The sequence below is a fragment of the Tursiops truncatus genome, chromosome 16 (genome assembly GCF_011762595.2).
Source record: "Tursiops truncatus isolate mTurTru1 chromosome 16, mTurTru1.mat.Y, whole genome shotgun sequence".
NCBI lineage: Eukaryota > Metazoa > Chordata > Mammalia > Artiodactyla > Delphinidae > Tursiops > Tursiops truncatus.
The window spans coordinates 80,141,557-80,157,367 of NC_047049.1; the positions used below are offsets into that span (position 1 = coordinate 80,141,557).

At 42.0% G+C, this 15,811-nt stretch overlaps 1 protein-coding gene across 2 annotated transcripts in view; it reads right to left on the reverse strand.

Annotated features, from left to right (window-relative positions):
• The window catches only part of DISC1 (DISC1 scaffold protein), a 342,719-nt gene that overhangs the window by 25,183 nt on the left and 301,725 nt on the right, over positions 1-15,811 (reverse strand). For both annotated transcript variants that reach the window (XM_033842010.2, XM_073793660.1), the window contains exon 11: positions 5,863-6,139. In XM_033842010.2, the coding sequence (XP_033697901.1) occupies positions 5,863-6,139 (277 nt within the window). The remainder of the gene's footprint in view (positions 1-5,862; positions 6,140-15,811) is intronic.

Below are 15,811 nucleotides of genomic sequence, written 5' to 3' on the forward strand. Positions count from 1 at the left end.
ACATCTCTCAGCTACTCAAAGGAAAACACTGCATATTCGTTAGACCAGCCGCCTGTGCTGTAAGTACCATAACTCAATCCTCACCAGCCAGCCGGTGACCAGCCTCTATCCACCCCTCAGTGTTCATCAATGAGTGACAAGGAATTTCCAAGGTGAAGGAGGCTCCGAGGGCCCCGAGGCTGTCTTCTTCAGAAGCACAGAACTATTTTTAATTAGTGGAAGAAGTCACAGTTAGGCCCTGGAGCAATGAAAGTGGTTTCGTAATTTTCCAAAAGCAGGGAAAGCAGCGGATCCGAGGCACCCATTTAGTCTCCTTGGGCAGAAGGCTGGCAAGCTAACATTAATTAACTGAGAGAACCGGCATGAACCAGTTAACTGAAGGCCCAGAAGCCTCTTCTTCCCACCTGCCAGGTGTCCTGGGCTCTGCTCCTCCGCCCCCCCCCCCCCCCCATCAAAGGCAGGGGCCAAGGCCAGGGCCGGGACGTAGCCTGTGAGCCTGCCAACTTCCGATCCTATTGGTGGAGCTGTTTCTAAACCTACTGATGCCCAGTTGCACTTAAATTAATTACATAATTAAAATAAATACTATGTAAAGCAATGAAATGTTAGTGGGAAAAGAAGGGGAGTTCTAGTCTCTATATAAACCAAGTTGAAAACCTTGGGAAAACTCAACAATATTTAAGAGAGGGAGAGAGAGGGGGAAACAGAGGACTGTTTTGCAAGTGCTCTTGAAATTTCCAGTCCTCTTTAAAGAAATGCAAACTGGTAGTTGTAGATGGTGCATTATTGGTGAGGGTTCTGCAAGAATGGCCACGGGAAAAGCCATTCAGGAAGACCTATACAAACAAAAAGCCTTGGTCTTATAGCAAACTTAAAAAAAAAAAGAGTTTAAAATGCACATGTATCATTTTTTATGATTCTCTGGCTTTTTCATTAATCAACCAATTACCAATCCTGATGGCAGCCTGATTGCTTCTACTGCTCTACTCTTGGGCTAAGGAGGATGGGTTTGCAACACGAAATACTAAATTGTAGAGAAGGTGGAATTTCTCTTCACACCCAAGCTTTTTGCTTTCTCCCCAGAGACAAAAAGAGTAAAAGCAGCTGATGAGCGAGTGAGCAGTCCTCCCCACCCCCGGGGGTTGTCTCATAAGTTCCAAGGTGTAAGAACGATCAAGACATGTAGTTCAGGACCTGCTCTTTCAACCCCGCTTCGCTGGGGAGGCTGCTGCCCCTCTGAGAGCTCAAGGGAGCCGGGAAGTGAGAGGAAAGAGAGAGAATCAGGTCTGCATCTGTCAGGACCAAAGATGAAGCCCTTTGACCACTTCAGGTGTTTCTAGAATTAGAAACCAGTTTAAGATGGTGAGGACACACATCTTCACCCCAGATCCATTTTTCCAGCTTTCTTTTCTTGTGAAATGGAGTAAAAAGGAATTGGGAGACATCAACAATCATTTCTGGAGACCCATCTAATAAATAAAACTGGAAATCAACTAGACTTCCATAAAAAAATAAAAATGAAAAACATAAAGCTACCCTGTGTCTTATCGCTAATTCCTTTCACCGCAGACATCTTAACCCTGGCTACTCAAATCCTGCATGAGATGGCTCAAAGCTGCTGGATCTTTTTTTGGCCTCTTTGAGCCTCTTTGGTGGCAGCTACTGGCTGGGAAAGGAAGCAGCTGGAGGCTGGGAGGGTGACGCTGTCCGGGGGAACTCTGCGGGAGGGGAGCCCACTCTGTAGTAAAAACAGAAAGCACCCCAGCAGCGCAGGCTACAGACAGGAAAGAGACAATTACGCAGGTATAATGGCCAGTACAGCGAGTACAAAAGAGCAACTTCAGAGCAGAGGAAGCTAGCTCACTGATTTCCCCAGCTCCTGTCTGGCCCCCATGCAATTTCTGTAATGTCTATAAAGCAGAGGCAAGGGCACCTGATCGTTTCCAGGGTCCGAGAAAAGGCTTGCAGGAGAGCTGTAATGAAACTGAAAAAGAAGAGGGCTCTCACCATTGGGGAAGCGCAAGAGAAAACTGGCCCTTCGCCCTGTGGCTGACTTCCTCGGTAACAAAGCTCACAGCAAATTACTATGCCTTAATGGGCCCAGCTGTAAAATGGGGAAAATGGTGCTGAGAAGCCCGGTGGGACCCTAAACACAGCAAAATCTTTCATTAATGACAAAGCACTTGTTATAACCAGCGCAATCAAAATGCACGCGCCCACGTGGGGCAGACGCGCACAGGGGAGGCTTTGAAAATCCATCTCCCTGTGGACCTTCCTAAGAAGTCAGCAATTTTTCATGGAAGATTCGGGTTAAAAAGAAATTGACTGCCTTCGGGGCATCATATGCTTCAGTAGAGAAACCCGGGCAGGGTGGCCAGACCCAGCAGGGAGTTCCACAGCCAAACCAGCTCACAGCTGCAAAGCAAACAGACACTGTAGCCACGGGATAAATACACAAGGACCCAGCCTTCAATGACTCCCTAGAAACCGAGGCAGGGAAACAAAAACACCTTCCGAATGAGACCCTTGGTTACAGTTTGCGCCTTCAGTAGCCTGAGATCCGCCATCCAAATACAAACAAGACTTTTCCTTTATTAAGCCTTTCTTTTCTTGAATCTCTTCCACTGATTCATTGCTCAGCTCTGCTTCTTAATAAAGGAAGCAAGGTATATTATTTTTAAAAGGTCTTAGAGAGTCTTGTGACTGCCGGAAAGAGTGATAAACACACACACAAAACACTATTTAAGCCTCTACTATGTACGTATCGCTCACTTTTTTTTCAAATTGGGATATAGTTGCTTTACAATGTTGTGTTAGTTTCTGCTGTACAATGAAGCGAATCAGCTGTACCGATACATATATCCCCTCCCTCTTGGACCTCCCTCCCTCCCGCCCCACGCCCACCATCTAGGTCATCACAGAGCACCGAGCTGAACTCCCCGAGCTATACAGCAGGTTCCCACTAGCTATCTGTTTTACACATGGTAGTGTATTTATGTCAATCTCAATCTCCCAATTCGTCCCACCCTCCCCTTCCCCGCTGTGTCCACATGTCTGTTCTCAACGTCTGTGTCTCTATTCCTGCCCTGCAAGTAAGCTCATCTGTACCATTTTTCTAGACTCTACCTATATGCGTTCATATCCCTTTAGATGCTATTTTATTTAAATCTTCACAGCCGCCTCATGAGATAGTTTTCATTATCCTCATTTTTTGTTTTGTTTGTTTTTTTTAGCAGATAAGGGAATGCGCTTGTACACAGCCCGGCAGCCTCAGCTCTGCTCATTCTGCTGTACCGTCTTCCTATAGCCCTAAGACAAGGGCAGCCAATTCCAACATCTGTAGCCTCACTTTTAAATAGGGAGATGTTATTTTTTAAAATTATAGTCACTTTTGTAACATTACATGCAGTAGAGTTTTGGGTGTAAAGTTACAAATTTAGACATACGCACACAGTTATGCAGCCATTGCCACATTCAAGATACAGAACAGTGTTGTCACACACTGCCCCCCACCCCAGTTCCTTCATGCAGCCCTTTGTGATCGGTCCCTTCCCCCCAATCCCAATTCCTGGCAACAACTGATCTGTTTTCTGTTTCCACCATTTTGCCCTTTCCAGAAAATACCTACCATCTTAACATTCCTGCCACTCCCGAGTTCAGAAGATGCCCGCCTCCCTCTGTGAATATAAACCCAGAAAAGCAATGCAGGGACAGCACATGGGACGGGAAAGACACAGGATGGGAGATGGCACTGAGCTGGCAGGAGCTTTCAAGTCCCCTCATCTCTCTCCCACCACCAAAACTACAGAACATCCTCAGCGCTTCAGCTGGTGGAGCAGAGCTGGGGGCTCAGTCCTGGAGCTTGAAGAGGCAGCCACTGTGCTCTTCTGCTCTCTCAGTCACAGCCCGCACCTCCTTCCCACAGAAACTTGAAGAATCATTCTGTGATAAAGCTCTACGCCATTCATCCTTGACTCTGATTTTCCTACTTTTAAGCAAACAAGCTGTTTTCCTATAGCCAGATGGGCAGGTGCTTACAATCTTATAGAGGAGGAATAATCCTCCTATACTTAGGAGAGTCATCCCCCAGAGAGCCTGGAGGGACACATGGGCACAGCGATGAGGGAAGGAGGGAAGGAAGAAAGGAAGGAAGGGAGGGAGGGAGGGAGGGAGGGAGGGAAAGAAAGAAGGAAGGAAGGAGGAGGGAGGGAGGGAGTGAGAGAGGGAGGGAGAGAGGGAGAGAGGGAGGGAGGGAGAGAAGGAGGGAGGGAGGGAGGGAGGGAGAGAGGGAGGGAGGGAGGGAGAGAGGGAGGGAGGGAGGGAAGGAGGGAGGAAGGGAAGGAGGGAGGAAGGGAAGGAGGGAAGGAGGGAGGGAGGGAGGGAGAGAGGGAGGGAGGAGACTCCGCCTACAAGGTCCGCTCTGCTGAAACAGGCATGACCTCCAGAGGTGTTCACTGCCCCAGCAAACCCCACCATGTACCTGGCTTGGCTCCTGTCCTGGCACTGAGCTCCCGGGAGCCCCCTTTGGAGAGCCAGCCCTACCTTCAAAGACTCAGCCCCAGGGTCTGCAGTTTCTTCCACCCAGGGCTCCCTTCCACTCACTCAGGCAGTGTGTCCCTCGCACCAGAATATTCTTTGAAGCTGGCCAACTGCAACTGGCCACAAGTTTTCAACAACTGTAAGCATGAGCTCGGGCAACCAGGCTTTGTAGAGGATTCCACCTGAAGGGCCTCAGCTAACAAAGGAGTTGAGATCATTGACAGCTCAGTGTAGAGCCTAATTTTATGAGGGCAGCAGGATTCCAGAGAGTGACAACCGCCTGCTTTCTCATCAGGTTGTTCAATTCAAATATACGATCAAGTATCAATTTTCCCAGCAGTCCAGAAGACGGTGACTGTAGGCACACATTGTCAGCGAGTGTGTGCTCTGTAAAGACCATGGTCCTGCACACAGGACGGTGGGGAGGCACCCAAATGGGGTGCGTTCCCTGGTGAGTCGTGGCAGAGACCCAGGGAGGGGGCACAACTAATGGCAAATGTGAGATGTGAACGTGAAATGACACGTTCCTCCAGTTCCACCAAGGTTTTACTTTCTTTTAATATTCAGAACACCCAGGAATCTGGCCAGAAAAGCGCTCTAAAACCTCCTATCATAGCATTAAAACTGGAAAAAAATTCCTGGAGCCCTTTCATGAAAGAATCTTATTAGGGTTAGAGGGGAAAGTGGGAGAGGGGAGGGGAGAGAGGAGAGATGAACCAGGGAGAGGAGGGGTGGGGAACTCTTCTCTGTTGATCTAGGTCAGCCTTGGGGTAAAATGCTGAATAAATCTACACTTTAATTTTTAATGCATATATCACAGGCCAAGTATTAGGTTGTTTTAAATGAAAAGAGCAAATTCTAACATTCATTATGATCTTGCTTTGGCAAAAACAGTTACTGGAATATATACATATATTTGTTTGATTCTAATGAATCGATATTGTAAGATATGGATTCTAAATACAAAATTAAATATCATATATGACATATATAATATATAGGACATACAGTAGCTATATCTTATATATGACATACATAGTGTGGGCCATATATATAGTAATTATATATTAGATTGTATATTCTAACTATAGCCATGAAATTAGAATAAAAATAGAACTAATTCTTTCCATTCTCCTATATTTTAAGCAACTTCTATAAAAATTCTACATCATTTTGTAATCATATTCAGGAGTTGTTAAATCTTTAAAGAGTCTGGGTGGTTCAGTGGGAAGCCCACCCAGTATTTACTGCTCTCACTTGAAGTGTGGTCCCAAATCATCCCTCAGAGTAAGGCCCCTATTGAGGCTATGAGGATGGACAGACCTCTTTCTGTTCGCTGCCAGCACAGGGAGGAGAAGGGGTCAGGTGCACCTTCCACTCTTCAAATGCTTGCAAAGGGGTCTTCCTCTCATCTTCAGAGTGGGGCCTCGGGGGGAAGGCCAGAGCTGTTACACAAGCACTTCCCCCTAAGTCATCCATCTGTCTCTCATCTTCTGCCAACAGGCTGCCCCTGGCCTCCTGGAGCTGCAGGCTCTGGATAAGCAACCGACAAGCTTCCAAGTCAGCTTCCCACACTTTTCCAAGCAGTGGACACTTGCAGCTAAGGCAGAGAAGAAACAAAGGCATAAAAATTAATTCAGTGATGTTTCATCATACCAAACCAATAGCTTGTCTACCTGGCTAAAAGTTAGAGTTAACAAGTTAAGTTTACATAGCGATGGATTATTTCAACCAGAAGATTCAGAGGGGCTAAATCTGTTTACCGTGAAATAAGTATAGTCGTTCTTAGCTACTTGGTCTGTAAGGCTATACAAGATCCTAAATATTTTTCCAGACTCAGTGGCCCAATACAACATCCCCATTCATCTCTGTGCTCTAGTCCTGCTGCCTTAATTTGAGTCCCCAGACCTGCCCAACTCCCCCAGGGTAAGTACTTTTCCATGTGCTAGTTCACCTGCCTAGATTGTCCCTCCTCCACCATTTTCCCTTACTAAACTCACCCAGGTAACACAAATGAGTGAAGCAGTGGAGGGATAATATAAACCATAACAACTGATATTCAGCCTCAGTGGCAGAAAGCAATAGAGAGAAGTGAACTCTTGCTAGTAGAAAGGACATATCCCTGCACAGAGAGTCCTTCCTCAGCTCAGGGCAACTAAAGCTATGAGGAATGTAGACTCAATGTTCACAAACAATTCTGACTTTCATGGAAAGCCAAAAACCTGAAATTTTAAATAAAAGTATGTATTTTTCATCCATTCATTCAGCTTCAGGCTGGATATTTTCTATACACCTATCTTCCATTTAATAATCCTTCCTTCTACTGTGTCTGATCTGCTATTCAATTTATCTCTGTGTTCTAAATTTTAGTTGATATATTTTTCAGTTCTATAATTTCTATTTGATTTTTAAAATATATTTCAGTTCTCTGCTGAAATTATCTATCATGTCCTCTATCTTCCTCAACATATGAATCATCATTATTTTAAAGCCTGTATCTATAAAGGATGAAGCCAGAAGTAAAAAAGAAAGAATGAGACAGAAGCAATATTAAAAGAGCTAGTGTTGAGAATTTTCAAATAATTGACAAGAGACATCAAATTACACATTCGGGTAGCACTACAATCTCAAAGCAGGGAAAATCAAACTAAAAAACACACCTAGGTTCATCTTAGTGAAACTGCTGGACAACAAAGACAGATCGCAACTCTTGAAAACAGCCAGTGGGAAAAAAAGACATTCACTTCAAGGAAGTATATCGGTGACAGAAACGGTGGATGCCAGGAGGTAATAAAGCAACATCTTAAAAATCGTGGGAAAAAACCTAACAATCTATAAATTACACAATTATTTTTAATTTCCTTCAAAAATAAAAGTAAAAGAAAGATATCTTCAAATAAATAAAACTGAAAGAATTCCTTGGCAGTATATCCATAATAAAGGAAATGATCCCAGCTGGAAGCGAGGACATGCATAAAGGAATGAAAAACAATGGGAAGAGTAAATGTGTGGGTAAATTTAAGTGGCTGTTGATATAAAAAACAGTAATAATAATTTCTTTTGTGATCTAAAATATATGAAGAATTAAAATACATGATAGCCAGCACAAAGAGAAGGAGGGAGTGAAAAGAATTAAAATAGTTTCAGTTCCTTGTGTTGTCCAGAAAGTAGTAAAGTGCTCATTTGTATTAAACTTTAAAAAGTCATGGATTCAGGCTTCCCTGGTGGCGCAGTGGTTGAGAGTCCGCCTGCTGATGCAGGGGATACGGGTTCGTGCCCCGGTCCGGGAAGATCCCACATGCCGTGGAGCGGCTGGGCCCGTGAGCCATGGCCGCTGAGCCTGCGCGTCTGGAGCCTGTGCTCCGCAACGGGAGGGGCCACAACAGTGAGAGGCCTGTGTACTCCCCCCCCAAAAAAAGTCATGGATTCATATTGAACCCCCTATGGTAGTCATAAAACAGAGAAATTAAAAGAATGTATAACTAACAAGCTTGGGAGAAATGTTTTTAAATTAAAAAATACTTAAGTATTGGTTTAGTGAAAGCAATAAAGAAGACAGGAATGAATGTGGTACAGATAGGGAAAATGGCAAAATAGAACTATTTCTTCCCTAATATATTAGGAATTACATTAAATATAAATAGATAAATACTGTATTTAAAAGTCAAAGATTTTAGACTAGGATAAAAAATTCAAAATCTAATTACATGTTGCTTACAAGAGACATACATAAATATAAGGATACAAACAGGCTGCAGACAAAAAGATGGAGATATGTCATGAAAGCATTAGTGATAAAGTGTAGTGGGGAAAGGACAGTCTTCTAAACATATGCACTACGTCAGCTGGATATCACTATAGGAAAAAGAATCAAATTCATGATTACTGGCTCATACCATGCAAACATCAATTTCAGGTGGACTGTAGATCAAAGTGTGAAAAATAAAGGAATAAAACTTCTAGAAAATAATTCAGGCATATCTTGCTTCATTTTATTGCACTTCACAAATAGTGAATTTTTCTCTTTGCAATTTGAAGGTTTGTGGCAACCCTGCATCAAGTAAGTCTATCAGCACCATTATTTTAACAGCACTTTCTTATTCCATGTCTCTGTGTCCCATTTTAGTAATTCTTGCAATATTTCAAGCCCTCCACCAGCAAAAAGAGTTTCAGCAAACTCGCTGAAGTCTCAGATGATGGTTAGCATTTTTAGCAATAAAGTATTTTTTAATGAAGGTATGTATATACATTGTTTTTTAGACATAATGCTATTGCACACTTAATAGACTACAGTATAGTGTAAAAACTGAGAAAACAAAATATTCATGTGACTTGCCTATTGCAATATTTGCTTTATTGCCATGGTCTGGAACCAAACCTGCAATATCTCTGAGGTATGCCTGTGTAGGATAATATCTTTATGACTTTATAGTAAACAAAGATCTCTCCAACAGGATATAAAAAGTACTAACTATAAAGAAAACAAATGATAAATTTGACTATTAATATGAAGAACTTATATTCATCAAAAAAAAACCACTGAGAAAATGAAATGGTAAGCCACAAAGTGGGAGAAGCTATTTGTAATACATATAACCAGCGAAGGACTGCTTCTGGAATATAAACAGGAATCCTACAGAACAATAAGAAAGAGACAGACAACCCAATTTTTTAAAGGGCAAAGACCTGAACAGACACTTCACAAAAGAGGGCATCTAAATGGTCAATAAATACCTTATGAAAAGATGCACCATGCCATCAACCAACAGGAAAATCCACATTAAACTACAGTGTGATGTACTGCACATCATCAAGATGGCTAAAATCTAAAAGCCTGACAATACCAAGTGTCAGAGAAGGTAAAGAATGATTAGTCCTCTCCTATACTGCTGATGGAACTGTACATGAACACAGTGTCTCTGAAATCTCTTTGACAGATGTACTAATGTTAAAAATATGTCGATCACATGACCCGGCACCACGACTCCTAGTTTATACTCATGAAACGCACATATTCTCAATGTTCGCAGTAGTCACGGTCTGTAGTCACCATGAGCACTGAATGAGCAGATACTGAACCACTGCTCTCAAGGGGAAATGGAGGGTTAGCTTCCCGTGAGCCTTTGGTTACAACGTTATCATTAACTGATCCGTATATAACCTTGTTTTATGTGCGTTCCTGTTTAAAAACACCTTATTTAATATATATTGTTGATTCACTAACACTGGACTCATGGTCAGAGCACTGTAACTCAGGCCTGAACAAAGCTTACGAAACACACAGGTTCTCCATACGACACATCACAGCCTTCCTGCCCTCAGGAACACCAGACAGCACGTCAGCACTGTGCTGGGGAGGGGGCCATTTGAACAGCAAAATCACCAAGAAAAAAGCACAAAGATGTGAAAAACACGGCATTAACCAGACAGCAAAAAGGGCACTTGTCTACAGTATGGAAACTATAATGAGGAAACAAAGCACTGCCTTGTTCGACCTCAGCTGGGATCGTGCACATCAGGTGACTCAAATTTTTGGCCACTCTGGGCACGTCCATGAATGACAGGGAAAGCTCTGCAGGTACTGATTTGGGAGTTACAAATAAATCTTAGTAAGTAGACAAACTCGCAAACACAAAATCCACAAATAATGAAGATCAACTGCATATATGTATGACTGGACAACATTATGTGTAACAGCCAAAACCTGGGAGGGAAAACAAATGGCCATAAATAGAAGAGTGGATAAATTGTGGAATGTCCATTCATTGGAATTTTTGCAAAGAAGATGAACAAATTAGTACAATCTGCAACAATATGGCTGAATCTCAAAAACATAAGGTTAGACAAAGAGGAGGCACGATGATTCCATTTACTTTATGTTTTTAAATATGCAAAACTAATTCATGGTGTTAGATATCAGGATAGTGGCTTCCCTGGGGAGAAGAGGGGTAATGACAGGAAGAGGGGGCTGCTGGCGTAACTAGAAGTGCTTTATTTTTCTATGGTGGTAGTGATGAGTATGATCATTTTGTGAAAATTCACCAAGCAGTATATTCACAACGTGTGCACTTTCTGATCGTGTTATATGCCAATCTAAAATTTAAAAAAGAGGGGAATTCCCTGGAGGTCCAGTGGTTAGGGATCCGCACTTCCACTTAGGGGGCATGGGTTCAATCCCTGGTCGGGGAACTAAGATCCTACATGCCACGCAGCGCAGCCAAAAACAAACAAACAAAAAACCCAACAACAATAACAGCAAAAAAACTCCTAAAGTAATAAAAAGAGAGAAAGAGAACACAGATATCTGAGCCATGTCCTGGAGCAAGAGAGCAGGAATGGGGTCTGGTACACATGAGAAGAGACCATCCTTATTAGAAAAACTGGACTCTATCGTCCAGTTTCCTAATTGTAGCCAATCTGATACGTGACAAGTGGCATCTTGTTTGAAGTTGTGTTTCTCCACTGCAATCGCTTCACAGCCACTCAGATCTCGTCCTGTGAATTGTCTTTACCTCTCCATTGCCAGTTTATTCCTTGGGTTCCCCATCCTTTTCCTAAGGCTTTTGCTGAAGAAAGCATTTTATTGCCAGTTCAATATCTTTAATTTTTAGTCTACTGATTTTCTGTTTCTTCTTGTATCCAGTTTAACAATTTATATCTGTTATAGAAATCAATCCATTTTCTCACGGGTTTCATATGTATTGTAATGTTTGTTCATAAATTAAAAAATTTTTTTAATTAATTAATTAATTACTTTTTGGCTGTGTTGGGTCTTCGTTGCTGCGCGCGGGCTTTCTCTAGTTGCGGCGAGCGGGGGCTACTCTTCGTTGCGGTGCACGGACTTCACATTGCGGTGGCTTCTCTTGTTGCAGAGCACGGGCTCTAGGTGCACGGGCTTCAGTAGTTGTGGCAGGTGGGCTCAATAGTTGTGGCTCGTGGGCTCTAGAGCACAGGCTCAGTAGTTGTGGTGCACGGGCTTAGCTGCTACGCGGCATGCGGGATCTTCCCAGACCAGGGCTCGAACCCGTGTCCCCTGCACTGGCTGGCAGATTCTTAACCACTGCACCACCAGGGAAGCCCTAAAAATTATTCTTAAAATCACTTGTCTCCATAGACATTTCTCCTTTTCATTCTGTACTTTATTTAAATATTTATTTCCCTCTTTTCTGATTTATCTTGTTCAGTCTTATCAGAGGCTTGCTAGCTTATTAATCTTTTCAAAGAACAACCTTTTGCCTTGTTAATCTGTTATTGATTTTTGTTCTCTCTTTCCTTGATTTCTGATCTTATCTTTATATTTACTTTTTTGTCATTCTTCAGATTTATTATCTTTTTATTAGCTTCTGCTGTTAAATGCTTGTTAGTTTTCTTTCTTTGATTTTCCTCTCTTACTACTTAATTTTTAGCTAATGTATTTAAAGCTCTAAATTTTCATCTGAGTAATACTTTAATCATCTCCAATATTTTTGTCTCTTATTACAAAATTTTTTTTAGTTTTAAAAGTATTAAAATATTTTAAATATACAGAAAAATATGGAAAACAATTTAACAAACACTTGTATACCTACCATCAAACTTATTCATTTTCATATTTTTCTGTAATTGAATTCCAGAATTGGCAACATTATTGTCCCCCAAATTTTACACATAGTGCTAGCTTGTCTGACATTATAATTGTTACCCCAATATTCTTTTAGTTCCACTTTTCCTGGCTTATATTTTTACCACACTTTATGTTCAACTTTATTTTTACTTTTTTTGTTTTCAGAAATGAATGCAATACAAAACATTTGGCTGAGTTTTATAAAAATCCATTCTGGAATTTAATCTTTGGGATGACTGGCTTTAACAAGGGTGTTGTAATTACTGTTTAATTGTTGCTGTTTTTGTGATATATTACAACTATGATTTCTAATTTTAACAAGTTGTATATGTCTTTGTTTCTTTTTTCCTACCTTCCTTTTTCTTTTTATTAATTCACATAAAATTGTGAGAAAGAATACAGAGAGATCCATGTATCCTTTACCCAGTTTCCCACAATGGTAACATCTTGTAAAAATATAGTACAATATCACAACCAGGGAATTGGCATTGGTGCAATCCACTGATCTTATTCAGTTGTCCTCTCTTGTGTGTGTGTGCATGTGTATGTCTATAGTCCTGTATGATTTTATCCCTTGTATAACCTCCTGTATCCACCACCACATTCAAGGTACAGAACAACTCCACCACCACGAGCATCCCCATATGCCATGTTATAACCACATCACTGCTTCCCACCCTGACCCCCATCCCAAGTGTCTGGAAACCACTACATCTGTTCTCCATTTCTAAAATTTTGCCATTTCAAAAATGTTACATAAATAGAATCATAAATAATGCACCTTTTGGAATTGGCTTTTTTCATTCTACACATTTCCCTGGAGATTCACATACCAATAGTTTGTTCATTTCTATTGCTGAGTAGTGTGCCATGCTCTGTCTGGACCACAGTTTATTCAACCATTCACCCACTGAAGGACATCTGTGATGTTCCCAGCTTGGGAATATTATACATAAAGTTGCTATGAACATTTGTGTACAGGCTTTTACGTGAAATTAAATTCTCATTTGTCGTCTGAGGGACTTGCAGTAGATCGGGGAGGAATGAGGCTACCTGGGCTGCACCTTAGCAAACGTTCACCACCTCCTCATTCTATCCCCATCCCATCTGCAAGGTGATACATTTGTATGTATCTCGAGGCCATATTTTAGTTCTAAATTTTTACTAAGATACATTTTTGTTTTATTGTAAGCTCCCTATTTCCTCAACAGTAAAATTTACTAAAGTTTTTTTTATGGACTCTCTCACATACTCACACTGCCCTCCTGAACTTATTTTTCATTTAAAACGTTTTTGTTTTTTAGTGGTTTGAGAGACTGCCTGTTTATTTATTTATGGCCAGGTTGGGTCTTCGTCGCTGTGCACAGGCTTTCTCTAGTTGCAGCGAGTGGGGGCTACTCTTCGTTGTGGCGCACAGGCTTCTCCTTGAGGTGGCTTCTCTTCTTGTGGAGCACGGTCTCTAGGTGCATGGGCTTCAGTAGTTGTGGCATGCCGGCTCAGAAGTTGTGGCACACGGGCTTAGCTGCTCCGCGGCATGTGGGATCTTCCCCGACCAGGGCTCGAACCCGTGTCCCCTGCACTGGCAGGCGGATTCTTAACCACTGTACCACCAGGGAAGCCCTGTAAATCTTAAGAACTTACAGGTCTGAGAACATCTTTATTTCACACCCAAACTCTAAATAATGGTTTGGCTTAATATTCTGCCTTCTCGCCTTCTATGCTGTTATTGAAAAGTCTGAGATCTAATTCTTATCCCTTTCTAGACGATCTGCCCTTAGAAATTTCTTTTATCTTTGTTATATATAAAGTTTAATTACAACCTATTGACCACCCCACCCTTTTCTATTCTGTTAGAGTTATTAAGCCCATCGGTAAAAGGTCTTATAGCTTTTCCTTTTTTCTGGGCAACTTTCAGTCATTAGTCCTTCAAATATTTCCTCTCTTGCCTCTATTAATTGTTTTCTTTTCTTCTGGCATTTTTTTTCATATGAACTTTGATCAAATAACCCTATTCTGTACGTTACTTAACTTTTGTTTTTTTTTCCTTCTCTCTGTTTCTCAGGCCCTCAGAGTTTTTGAATGTTCGTCTGGCTCACTAGTTAGTTCTTCAACAAAATCCACCTAGCTGTTCAACCCATTTACTGAGACTTTTTTCAACTTTTACATTCTGCCTTCTCTGAATTTCCATTTGGGTTTCTTTGTGACTTCCTGTCTTACTTCCTGTCTCCAGTATCCTCCCTTATTTTATTTATTTATTTATTTTTTGCGGTACGCGGGCCTCTCACTGTTGTGGCCTCTCCCGTTGCGGAGCACAGGCTCCGGACGCGCAGGCTCAGCGGCCATGGCTCACGGGCCCAGCCGCTCCACGGCATGTGGGATCTTCCTAGACCAGGGCACGAACCCGCGTCCCCTGAATCGGCAGGCGGACTCCCAACCACTGCGCTACCAGGGAAACCCTATCCTCCCTTATCTTTGGGAAATACGTGATACATCTATTGAACATCTTGTGTCTAATTACACTCATCAGGTAACGGTCCTTCCATTGTTGTTGTTCCTTTACAGCAGTTGCCCTCCTAAGAAGTCTTGTGTATTTTCCATATGAGTTCATGTTTCCTTGCATATTAACCACTTTGGCTGGTGATGGGTCCTTGGAGAAGGGGATGATGCCAAGGCCCTAACTTGTGCCCAACCTAGTAGGTTTATGTGGTGGGAGGGTGGGACATCGTCTCAGGGAAAAGAACCTCTGATGGAATAATCTGTACGTCTGTGCTTGAAGAAAAACACAGATTCCCTCAGTTGTAATTATCTACCCCTCATGGAACTGGGAGGGCTGGAGGAATGCTCGAGATTCAAGCCCTCCCATGGTGCCTCCTCTGAGGCTGGTCTTCTGGTCCTACCTCCCCTGATTCACTGGCCAGCAGGCGCTTGTGTCTTTCCAGAAGCAACGCAGTGGGCACTGGCCTTCCCAGGCAATGTGGGAGAAAGAAAGGGGCGTGCCCGATAAACCTCTCTTCCACTTTATCATCAGTTTCTTCCCCGCATGGAGACCAAATCATTTTCAGTTGCCCTGGGGGTTCTCGGATAGTTTTTATTATTAACTTGTCAGATCCATCAGCATCTCTCTGATTTCTCATGGTGTGTGCAGGGCTGGATTGAAGGGAAAGAGCCAGCAGCCGACCTCTCATAAATTTCCTAAGGGAAAAGAGTTTGCTCATTTTGTAAATAATTTTCTACATTACAGTGATTTGAATACTAGAACTCTGTGTTCATTTTCTTTTTGATGAGATATAGTATGTGTGGTCTTTGAGTGAAAGTGAAAGCTATTTATCCCGAAATATCTCTTAGAATGCATATGTCAAAGTTTGGAAACCAATTTTAGAGACACATACTGAATGGTGAGTAAATCACTGTAGATATAAAATTGCAGTGCTTCATTATAGCCCATGTAATAATTTCATGAAGCTTTAGATTTTTAAAATATCTTCTTACTGAATCCATTTGTAATAAAGAGAGTAGTGGCTCATTTCAGAGTCTTGCAATGTTTTGCTATTCCTGTACAGAAGAAGAATTAGGTCTTTAGTAATAATCCCTTAACTGAATGACTTACAGCTATTTGAGCTATGTGAGATCTTTGGTGATGTTTTCACAACTAATAATGAGGCAATTTGA